Genomic DNA, 12,670 nt, shown 5'->3' on the forward strand with positions numbered 1-12,670 from the left:
TTAATTTTCAGCGTTTTCTTGAATCACTTTTGGAAACTTCTATATTCCCAGAAAATCACTCATTTCATCTGGATTCCCAAGCTTAACTAGCCTAACGTTATTTAAATGTTTCTTCTAATATCGTAATGTCCTCAAGGCTGGCATTATTCTAGACCCTGTCTCGCTGTTATTAATGTATATTTGTGTGCTCAGTCTTTTATATTGTTTATGTATTCCTTCCGTCATTTCCTTAGCTGCAGAGTAGAATTAGATTAGACTTTGGTTGAAAATATTTTATTAGAAAATGTGAAATAATGATTATAAATACGAATAAGAAAGTTTAAGGGTATGAATTTTCCTTTGCCTACAACGGAGACCGTGTCCCCTGGGCTTTTGTTGCATGGTTGCGTAATTACACTTCTTTTGCCAGATATTCCTTACTTGGGAGGGGCTTTTCTTCCCTCTCTTTTACTTTAGCGTCGTCTGTAAGAATTTAAAATCTTCGGGGGGTTTGCGACTTCACCGTGTCTGATTTTGACAAATGAGCTTTGATGACTTTGAATGAACGAGCAGCAGGAGTGAACATAACAGGCCGGGGAGGAGCACAGTGGGAAAGGCCTCTTCGGGGAGGGCTCAGAAGTCCACTTAGGTAGGCTGTTACCCAAGCGAAGAGTGGAAGAGAAGTTCGTCTGTGTTTGCGGTTTTTCACCATCACTTTCTCCGATACTTGACAACAGTGTCAGTATACACGGTCTCCAGGCGTTTAGCCATTTCCTCTGCTCTTTTCGTCTTCCGCGTAGTTGTATGTATATTAAACACATGCATGCTCATACACAGTATCTGTCATATGTTGGTGAAGCCTGGGAAATCTCTCTTAAATACAGAAGTCACTTATTAGGGGCCGGATGATATCCGCCAGGGCTGCACTAGATAATTGCGCCGTCTACATGCCTCAGGAATTATGTGGCTGAATGTTGCTACCCGCTCCCCTCCCTTCTTCTCTTCTCCTTAAGGCCATGTTGGTCACTGTATGAGGCAGGAAGTATGGCAAATGTTAAATGCTTTTTAGTAATCAGATTTAACAAAGAGAGACCTTTTTTTACCCATGATTTAGTATACAGCGATCAAAACAGGTCCATCAGTGTTTCCTGAAGCTTGCTTCAAAAAAGATGGTATGTTTATTCTTCCCAAACATAGACGACATTTAACACTGAGATCCAAATCATTGTTTCAAACCAGATCATTTGTTTGCTCTGTCCACCTATATTCACTTTCAAAAATGCAGAATAATTTTAGTTATTTTTCTGTAACCGCCTTGCTCTACAGCTGCTTCTTTAGTGACATGTTTTTTCTATTTCTGTTTCATAGCAAATGCCAGATGTTAATGTAAGCTGGGATGGAGAGGGCCCAAAGCAACTGCCCTTTATTGACATTTCAGTGGCTGTGGCAACAGATAAAGGTTTAATTACGCCAATCATAAAAGATGCTGCCGCTAAGGGTATATGGGAAATTGCTGACTCTGTAAAGGTATGTCTTAGGAAATACTGTGCTTTCAAAATGTTAGTATTTACTCTCTGGTAAAGTCTTGACATGATCTAGTCATACTGTGATAGAGATATTTATGTATTAGTATTTTCAAGTGATTGTCAATTGTGTATGAAAGTTTTTAAGGTTTTATCTAGGTAGGAACCATTTTAAGAAAATTTAATATTCAAAAATTCAGAAATAACATACAGATAGATTAGGATCTACTGTATTCAAGTTACAGGTGAATGCTTTATTTCCCAAAGTCTAGAATTCCACTCTAAAGATGATATTTTAGATAGTTTTAAAGTTAAAGCTGAAACTGTATTTCTGTGAAGGTGGTGAGTAGATCTCACTGTTCACAGTGTTTTATTCTTCAAAACTAATTTTATTCATTTCCTCTCTAGAATTGAGACCACTAAAAGTCCTTCATTTTCCAGAAGCAAAAGTACTGGATTTTTCCTGAGTTTCTTTAAAAGCAGTTTTTCTAGCTCCAATATGGAGGAGTGGGATTTCCCCCAGAATATCCCATTGAACCGCATGGGAACACGGGCAATAGATCGGCTCTGACAGCCTGTATAATTTCCAGAGGTATTTTTTGACGGAAGTGTCACCTCTCTTACAGCGTTAGAATTGAATATTGCAGACTCATTTAGATAAATGATTCTTCTCTTTTTTTTATTTACCAAAGACCAGTTGTATATACATAGTGGACCAGCAAGTATACTTTTAAAAGTAGAAGATAAGATTTCTTTGGGGAGCTGACAGTGTACACGTCGTAGATGTACTTGCCCAAAATACATGAACACAAGTTAATCCGCTTTTAAAAGCATACTCTTAGAATCTTCGAGTTAGATACAGTTAATGCTGACCTTAGTGGAATGGACATTGTTAGCTCTTTCTTTGCTCCTCTTTGGAAAGATTAGCAGAATGTGTTTTTATAGATAAAAATGCAACTGTTTTTCTTAATTGAGTGGTGACTTAGTTCGACCAATTCAGAAGTCAGAGTAAGATACGTTGGTTTACTAAGATAGTTGTGTGCCTTTTAGTCATCAAAAGTTTTCAACAACAATGAGAATACATGTATTATTAGTGTTTTTGTGAAATCCAAATGAGGTTAAATTTCACTATAAAGTTAGAATTTTCGTATGTATTTTTATATCTTTCTTATTTTTAATATTTATGTGTTTCTTATATATTAAATTTTTAAAATTAAGCATTATAGGAAAGTCTCTTTGCTTTTGACCAGTTTACTAATTTTACTATGATAATACATAGTTCTTAAATTAGCAGTGTTAGCGTTCCCATTTTCTTATATCCTGAAAGAAGCTAAGTTGAGGTGTAAGGAAGCAGTGTGAGCAGCCTCTCCGCAATGGGAAGGGCAGCCTTGACCCTTTGGAATGTTCTAGGGCCTCTGTGACAGTCCTTGAGGTTTTCCTGTAATTCCTGGCAACCCTTAAGTTTCAGTGTGCGCTGGCTGCTCCTCTGTGCTGCTTCTTCTCCCTGCTTCTCTCTCCCACCCTCTCCCACCCTCTCCCACCCTGCCGCCTGTGACCAACACCCCACTCTCTCTTCTTAGCGTGTGTGAGACACCAGGCTAAGCACTGTATTTAATCAGCCCAGTATCATAGTTGAAACTTTAATTCCCCCATTTTGAAATGGAGGAAATGGAGTTTTAGTGCCGTTAAGAAATCTGCCCACGGTGATGCATCTAGAAAGCAGTAGAGGTGGGGTTTTATTTAAATCGGGGCATTTCACAATTCATGAGCCATTTTCTTAGGGCTCCTGTGGCTTCCATTGCTGAAGTAGCTTCCTGCCGTTATCCTGTGTTATTGTGTTCCTGCAGTTGATCATTCTCTGAGATCACCTCATTTCTTTATTTGTTGATCCTTCTCTGTTCCTTCCTGTCTGATGTTGACGGTCTTGCTCTTGCCATATATCCAATTCTAGAAGAAGGAGTGTATGGAGATAGTAGGTGCTCCGTGAATTTATTTGTTTAATTTTCAATAAAAACTTGTATTGAAATGAACTTTTCAAGGAGTTTGCGGGTCTCTGGAGCTCCATCTGTGGACCAGGTTAATACCTGCACTAAGTTTTTACTTCTTGACCCTCACGAACCTTAAGGATGTCATTGTGTGGTGCTAAAGGCATGCCTTAGCTAAGTTCAAGTTTTTATTCCCTAAATAAAGTAATATAGTAACAAGCCTTAGATCCCATGCTTCATTAGTTATAACATTTTAAAAGACAGAGGCAAAGTTTTCCTCGATGTACCCGGTATGTTTTTTAAATGAGTTAGTAAGGAATGTGACATATTTTAGAAATATTTCCTAGTCATCTTGTATTACATCCTTTCGGCACGAAGCTTCAGGTAACATGTGTTTTGATTTTACGTTTACATTACTGGGAAATCCCAGTGAGAATTAGGAATTTGTAAAACCAGTGATGCTCCTCAGAATTATTCTTATGCCAGGCTTTTAACGTTCATTGATAGGAGTATCCTGCTGATATGTTTACAGTCTACAGAGAGATGTTTTTTTTAAGTGTATTATGTGGGCTTGCAGTCCAGTTTTTAAAATGAACATGTGTTTTATTTGTTTTAGCCTAGTAACTCATCAGGATTGTTGTGATCATCTGCCTTTAAAGAACTGCCTTTCAATCAATCAATCGATACCTTTCAAAGTTCATGATACATGCCTGTTTAAATCATGTGAACAGCTACATCACTTAAGGCAGAAAAAAACACATTTGTAGATTGTCCTATTTCTGATATTTCTGATAGTCCAAGGACCATACAAGTCTAAGTTCACCTTTTCAGTATTCATTTTGGATCCAAGTAGTTTTGTAAATAACTGTATCCAACTAGTATCGAGAAATATGTAGTCATCTCAGTTGTCAGTAAGTCACAGTGATATGTTGAGATCATTTTTAGACTTTTAAAGAATGTTTTATTTTTCAAAAATTAAATCATCGATGGTGACTATGTTAGCTCTATAATACAGAAAATTAAGTAAGCCTCAGATTTATTTTACCTCCCCAGGTGACAGTGGCTTCATTTTTCTCTTTCTTCCCCTCCTAAATTAGTTCCTTATTAATTTTTCATACGTAATGACTCAACCTCCATTTCTTTGTCTTTAAAGCATTAAAACAAAAAATTAACACGAGGGTAGTCAATTGCAAGCGCAAGTCAAGGAATATTTAACGACTTCCTTTTTTTTAATGTTTATTTTGAGAGAAAGAAAAAGAAAGGGAGGGGCAGAGAGGGGGAGAGCGAGAATCCCAAGCAGGTTTGTCTGTCAACACAGAGCCCGACACGGGGCTCGAACCCACACACCTTGAGATCATGACCTGAGCCAAAATCGAGAGTTGGATGCTCAGCAGATTTAGCCCTCCGGGCGCCCCTGAACTACTTTTCTTAATGTCATTCTCAGAGTGTCATCTGTCTTTTCCTCTGTCAGTTTTTAGAAATCAATTTTGCTGAGAGTGGTATGAAGTTAATATATTCTTACAGTCCTCGTGGCAGGTGTAAAACTAGCTCATTCAGGAATTGCTTCAGCTGTAGATCAAGAACCCAAAAAATGTGTATGTCCTAGAGCTTTGTAATTGCACCTCTGAAGATTTTTATGAAGTAATTGAAACCAGTGGACCAAATTAAAACACTGGGGGCATGACTGAATTGTGGCAGATGTAGTCTTTAGAATGTTAAGCAGACATTTAAAAATCATTTATAAAGACTAACAGCACAAAAGATGCTTATAATATTGAGAGTGAAATATACAATTCTGCTTTTTTTTGCAGCTGTCTGAAGTGATAGATATGATGTGTATGTTTCAGTTTTATAAAAAAGAAGGAAACATTGAAAGATGAAAACTATTATGTTGGTTGTGTGATGGTTGTCATTAGACAAAATTTATTTAAAAGCTACTGGGTCGACAAGAGTGGTTTCTTCTAATACTTTGTCTCACAAAAAAATCTTTATAGGCAGAATAATTTCATTGTATCTATAGAAAACATGCTGCATAGTTATGGTATATGGGGTAATTCTAATACTGGAAGAATTTTTAAAGGGAAGTAATTTTTGTAGAGTTTCAGTTCACATCTTTAGGTTCTTAGATGATCTGTGCTCTAACTTGTTCATTTTTGAATTGTATTAGAGAAAATGACGTGTGTGTGTGTGTATGTATGTATGTGTGTGTAGATATATATATGTCCTATAGAGTCAGTGAGGGCACATCAGCGATGAGTGTGTACCCCAGACAAGTATTACAAGGGGCAAAATCAGCTGCATAACATGGTGCTGGTTGTCATGCTCAAAGTGTATTTTTCTTTCTCAGGCTCTATCAAAGAAAGCGAGAGATGGAAAACTGTTACCTGAAGAATACCAAGGCGGATCTTTTAGGTAAAATTTAAACTCTGAATTATCAGTAACGTCAGACAGACAACCATGGGGTACCTGGGTGGCTCAGTAGGTTGGGCATTTGACTTCAGCTCAGGTCACAATCTCATAGTTTGTGGGTTCCAGCCCCGCATCGGGCTCTGTGCTGACAGCTCGGAGCCTGAAGCCTGCTTAGGATTCTGTGTCTGCCTCTCTCTCTCTCTGCCCCTCCCCCACTTTCTCTCTCTCTCTCTCTCTCTCTCTCTCTCTCAAAAATAAATAAACATTAAAAAAATTAAAAACAAACAAGCAAAACCAGACGACCGGATCTAGAAGTCAGTCCTTTTCATCTATGTTCTGAAACACTTTTGTTTTACTGTAAGCGAAATATCGAGGCTGGTAGGAGCCTGCTAGTGTTAGCTAGTTAACCTATTCATATGCTCTCAGAATGACATGCAGGTTATGAAGCTTTAAAAAAGTATATTTATAGGGGCACCTGAGTGGCTCAGTTGGTTAAGCGTCCAACTTCGGCCCAGGTCATGATCACACAGTAAGGGGGTTCAAGCCCCGCGTCGGGCTCTGTGCTGACAGCTCAGAGCCTGGAGCCTGCTTCAGATTCTGTGTCTCCCTCTCTCTCTGCTCCTCCCCTGCTCATGCTCTGTCTCTCTGTCTCTCAAAAATAAATAAACATTAAAAAATATATTATAAATATAATACATTTATAAACTTCTACTTTTGTTTTCTACTTGCAATCTCTTTTATTTTAAGATAATTCAGGGGAAAATATTAACATTTGGATCCTTTAGGTATGATCAGCTCTGTTTTTAAGTGTCTCCTTCATACAGTGTATGTAGTACACTGTGTACTGAGTGTAGCGTGAATGTTTCAAAAAATGGAAGAACACAGGTTTCAGTGTAACCGACCAAAGCAAGTTATAGACTGTTACCAGCATCCCAGAAGCTTCCCTTTACCCCTTCCTAATTATCCCCCTGGCAAAGGTAACCACCTTTCCAAAAATTATCACCACGGATTTGTTTTGCTACCTTTGGTCTTTATGTAAATAATATATATCCCTTAGCGTCTGACTTCTTTCACTCAACATTAATGTCTATGAGATTGCCATGTTGCCATGTGAAGTAGTTATTTACTTTTGCAGTATATAGTATTTTGTAGCATATCGTATGAATACGCCAGTGTCTGCTTTTACTCTTGGGCATACGTTGTTGTTTACAGTTTGGTGCTGTTACCAATAACGGTGCCGTGAACATTCTCATCGGTGTCTTACAGTGAATGTATTTGTTGTATAGACCTGAAAGTGGAACTCCTGAATTAAAAGCTTTAATGGATACTGCCAGTTTTCCAAAACGGTCATACAACTTTATACTTCCAGTAACAGCGCATGAGAATTCTCGTTGCTTCATATTCTCACCAACGCTTAGTAACGTTAGGTTTTAAATTGTAACAGTTCTTAAGGTATGTAGTGGTACTCTTTGGGGTCAGGCAAATTAATGCTATTGAATACTATTTTCATTATCTTTCAGCCTTTACGGTATCTGGTAACTTACCAGATAAGGTACCTGTTGATATCTTATGTCCATTTTTAAAAATGGTATGCGGAAGGCTCTTAGCTCCAGACACACAGTTCTTTAGAGGATACGTATTATTTCACGTATCCTTTCCCACTGCATCCCTTGCCTTTGGAACTTTCTTCATGGATTTTTAATGAACACAAGTTGTGAATTTTAATGAAATTCTGTTTTTTAGGGGTTTTTTTTTTTTTGTTTGTTTGTTTTTTTTACAGCTTGTACTGTTTGTTTTCTGTTTAGAATTCTTGCCTCTCCCAGAATTATGAAGTTATTTTTCTATGTTATTTTCTAGAAGTTTTACAACTTTTCACATGTAGATCACAATCCATCTAAAATTGGATTTTGTATCTGGTACGAAGATAAAGGTCAAGATTCTGTAACTGCCCCCCCCCCCTTATGGATATTAATTACATTGACCCAGCATCACCTATTGAAAGGCTGACTCCTTCTCCATAGCACTGAGAAAGTGACCATGTGTGTGTTTGGTCTGTTCTGTGTTGTCTCTTCAGTTGGCCTGTGTGTTCATCCCTTTTGCTCGGTATCACCAAGGTGTAACCTTTGATACCTGGTAAGGGAGGTCTTTAATTTTGTTCACCCTTAAAACTGTCTTTCTTGGCTCTTTATATTTGCAAATACATTTCAGAGTCAACTTACCACTTTTCATATACAGACACATAGATGCAAACCTTGCTGGGGTTTTGATTGGGATTGCATTCAGTCTTTTAATCAGCGTGAGAAGAATTCACATCTTTACAGTATTGAATCTTCCAGGCAGTGAACACGGTATACGCCATTGTTTATTCAGTTCTTTGGTTTCATTCAGTTCTGTTTTATAATCTTCTACATAGAGGTCTTATTAGATGTATTTCTTTTATTTATTTTTTTGCTACTGTTGTAAATGGTAGTGTTTTTAAATTTCATTTTTAACTACAGCAACCTGTATATAGATATAAAATGAAGTTTTACATTGGCCTTTTTATCTGGTGACTTAGCTAAATTCACTTACGTATCCTATTTTATCTGTAGAGTCTTAGATTTTCTGTGTACACAGTCAATTCATCTATGAATAATGACTATTTTCTTGTTTTTTGTTTTTGTTTTTTTTAAGTTTATTTTGAAAGAGAGAGAGTGTGTGAGTGAGTGAGGGGCAGAGAGAGAGGGAGAGAGAGAATCTCAAGCAGTCTCTATGCTCCCAGCACAGAGCCCAATGTGGGGCTCGATCCCACACACCATGTGAGCTCATGACCTGAGCTGAAACCAAGAGTCAGACGCTTAACTGACTGAGCCACCCAGGCGTCCCGTGACCGTTTTCTTTCTTTTTCCCAGTCCTTCTCGTACCTTATCGTTTCTTTTTCTTGTCATATTCTACTGCCGAGGTCTTCCAGTTCAATGCTGAATGAATGTTATATTAGACACACTACTTATATATGTGTCGGTACTTGTTTTTTGATACTGTTGCGAATGGTATGTTTGTCTTTGTCTTTGGTCTTTGAATAACTTGGTATAAGGTTCTGTATCAGTTTTTTAGTGAAGGAAAAACGTAGGCTTCCGGGAAAGGGTTCTTTGAGGACGCGCCACCTTCAGAGTGTTCTGTTTTCCCCTAGTATTTCCAACTTGGGCATGTTTGGCATCGACGAGTTTACTGCAGTGATCAACCCTCCTCAGGCCTGCATTCTGGCCGTCGGGAGATTCCGGCCTGTGCTCAAGCTCACGCGGGACGAAGAGGGGAATGCCCAGCTGCAGCGGCACCAGCTCATAACGGTCACCATGTCAAGTGACAGCCGGGTGGTGGATGACGAACTGGCTACCAGGTTTCTTGAAAGTTTTAAAGCAAACCTGGAGAACCCCATCCGACTGGCCTAGCCTCCAACATGAGAAGTTGGTCTCTGGCTTAGTTAATTGAGTAGCTGGTACTAGAACCTACACTGTAAGAAAACAATTAGGTATACAAGCACGAAGTGGATGAGTTGTTTATTTATTTAGGGTGAACGAGTTTGTCCTCCGAGTTGTCCTCATTTTCAGCTTGAGTTTAATGTTACAGAAATAAATAACAAACCGTAACTAGTAAAAGAAAGAGAACATTTGGTTCGTCAGATTCATTTTTAACCTCTGGTGCTGTTCTAAAGTGAAATGTAAATTAAATTGTTTGGCTCATGTGAGCATTTTAGACTATTTGAGAATGTATGATAAATTGTAAAATGGGAAAAATTGTGAGAACTAATTATGTTGAAATTAGAAGTGAGCGTCAAAGAGAAGCCCATTAATTTAAGCAGTGGGACCTCACTTTTCATAAGCACTGCTCTAGATATACTTGAACAATTTAATATGTACAGAAGTGTATTCTGGATAATAGTAAGTAAATAAGGATCACATTGTATTAGGGGTTGTGGCAACATTATTGAATTTTTTATGTATATAAAGCCATAGGTTTTAGAGTGGTTTCTATCAGTCTTATTTTTCACTTCTATGACACTGTGAACTTATAAAGAGGAAGAATTAAAAAGTCAAAAATAAGAGAGAGAGACCAAAACATTTGTTTCAGTAATAAACTATAGTGAAAATATCTAAACTTTCTGAAATAAACTGTTCACCTTCATATTAAGTTGGAATATATTAAAATAAATTATGCTATTTCCTACCAAACATTTTGAATTAGTGTTAACTTAAACACAAAATGTTGGTTTTTTAGTGCATTTGAGTCAAGTTTGTATTGTGCAATAAAATGTGAGAAAATACGAAAGTTTCTATTGTATTTTAAATGTTAGGACACAGAAGTTTAGCAAATCTTTGAAGTTGGTTAGTAGTTTGCCTGGGACAGCTTATAAGGAAGTCTGCAAGAGGAAAGGAAGAATTTAAACTTGATCTAACATTAGGAAAACAACGGATGTGGAGTGTAAAACTTTGAAAGAGAGTAGAAGGGAAATTTTATGAAGTAGGCAGGAACTCTCCTTTTTATTCCATCAATAGTGTGAACTTTTCACTAATTATTGTAAAAGTTAGAAGAGGCTGTTTCTCTCTTTTAACAGCTTTACCACGATCGGCACGTCAACTGGCCTGAAATTGGGTGCTGATTTAAATACCCAGTCACAGAAAGGCTTGTGTTGGTGTCTGCTACCCGGAATCCCCAGAAAGCAGACCACATGGTATGACAGCACGCTGCCTACGCTCTAACGGAAGAGCTTCTAAAACCACCGGAGCCCCAGTATATCAGCTGTTAAGAATATGCTTAATCCAATTACTCTTTACAAACTGTTTTTTTCAAAGCAGTCTTAAAAACCTTTGTCATATTAACAGTTACACTAAAAATTGTCCCCAAATGCTCTTTTCAAAGTAACTCTTGCAAGTTATGTTACTCTCAGTTTTAACTGAAATTACTTGTTTTCTCGTAATTTTTATATCTGAGGAATAGAACTTGAGACAGCCATAAGCATTGGTGTGGAGCTCTGTTTTCCACAGACGGACATGCGTACATGGCAATGCACCTGTTTCCCCGGCAGGGAGCTGGGCGCTCGTAGCCACCACTGCCTGCCTTGGAAAGTCGGGAACTGCACAGCAGAAATACCGTGTATGCTTGAGACATTTTGATTTTTCATGGGCTCACCTCACAGCTTTTGGTACAAATTCATTCTGACTAGAAGCGTTTTCTCTAATACTTACACTGATTATGTAAGTGTAATGCATACACTTGGCCGTAGCACTGATCTGAGTAACGCGGTTTGGGTTATTCTAGAGAACGAGCTCTATGCTGTTTGGGCAGGCTCCCTCCTCCAGTTTTTATAGATACATATATATATATATGTTTATTTCTTTTTATATGTATTATTTATATCTTATTTTATTGTATGTGTGTAATAGATACTCGTTTTTGTAGTACTGAGAGGTATCACACTGAGAGGATATAAAAATTAAATTTGATATCTGGTCATCTTTTTCCTCATTTAAACAGGGAAAATGAGTAAAATGTTGGGAAGACTTCTAAGGAAAAGGCAGCACACATTTCTTTTATCACTTGGGCATGAAAAGAAATATCAATGACTGTTTATAAGTCAAATGGCCCTGCTTCTCCCCTTGCAATTTCCAGGTGACCCTTACAGAGTTTGTTCACTATTTTGTGGCATCAATATATTGCTGGCCCACCTCCTTTGTTTGCAACCATACTAAGCGATTTATATGTGCTAGTGCAGCTATCTTATGTGTAATGTCAAATGGAACTTTTATTTTTAGATTTTTTTTTCTTCTTCTTTGCGTTGCGGATTTAATTTCATGCTAAATCGTACAGGCCAGCCATTCAGACATTCTGTTAAAAGCAAGCCTAGTTTTCTAACCTTTTAATTGAAAGATAGGGGGTGCTGTGAGTTAATGGATTATAGTTAGAGTGTGGAAGAAAAAGTAAAATGGCATTTAGATCTTCGTGTTCAAGGGAAACGTATCCTCATTACACAACTGCATCATGACGGACTTTGTCTCAGGTGACATGAAGAAGTAAAAGAACCAAATATGTTGCAGGTAACAATTAACTGTTAATTTAGATACAGCCTTATTCATGAGAAACTTCTGTTGATTTTTCAGTCACCAGAAGTAACGGCGTAGAATTGCTATAAGGTTAGGCTGGCCATGATATGCAAGGCAGGTCAAAATGAGGAGAGGACAGCAGTCGGCAAGGAACCATCTGGAAGCTTTTGCCTTAATGAAAGAGTTAACTAGACTTTGCACTAGGTCAGGGGAGGTTAAAGAAGGGGGGGGGAGGTGAAGAATAGTGTGCATGTTAATATGTTGCGGTGTATTACAAATATTCGGAGTGGGCATGTGCGGTCAGATAATGCAGCAACAGTAATGTAATTTCCCGGTCCAAAACACAGTCCTCCTCGGCCCACATCACCGGCATCCAAAAAATTAAGTCATGTACAGCAAATGATATATTTCAGAAGACATTTAAGCTTTCTGTAAATGGAAAAAGCAGCAGTCTTCCAATAAAATAATGTTAAATAGTTTTGTGGACTTTTAAATTTTACTTCCTAGTGTTTCCATTGGTTGCAGCAGATGGGGACAGGTGCTGGGTTGGAGGAAAGGTGTGGTTTGTCTAGACTTGTAATATTGAATGAAATTATAAGGCATAAAGATGTGTTTGGAAAAATGATTAGCCTCTGTTAGTAGCAGTCTTTTATTTTTTTGATCTATGAAAAGCTTACCTTCACATTTTATCACTCAT

General features: G+C 37.8%; 1 protein-coding gene across 1 annotated transcript in view; it reads left to right on the forward strand.

Moving 5' to 3' along the window:
- The window catches only part of PDHX (pyruvate dehydrogenase complex component X), a 72,132-nt gene extending 59,680 nt beyond the window's left edge, over positions 1–12,452 (forward strand). The window contains exons 9-11 of the mRNA XM_030332022.2: positions 1,348–1,506; positions 5,835–5,899; positions 9,066–12,452. Of these exons, the coding sequence (XP_030187882.1) occupies positions 1,348–1,506; positions 5,835–5,899; positions 9,066–9,324 (483 nt within the window). The 3' untranslated portion in view covers positions 9,325–12,452. The remainder of the gene's footprint in view (positions 1–1,347; positions 1,507–5,834; positions 5,900–9,065) is intronic.
- Positions 12,453–12,670: the final 218 nt, after the last annotated feature.

This window comes from Lynx canadensis, chromosome D1, assembly GCF_007474595.2.
Source record: "Lynx canadensis isolate LIC74 chromosome D1, mLynCan4.pri.v2, whole genome shotgun sequence".
In the NCBI taxonomy this organism is placed as follows: Eukaryota; Metazoa; Chordata; class Mammalia; order Carnivora; family Felidae; genus Lynx; species Lynx canadensis.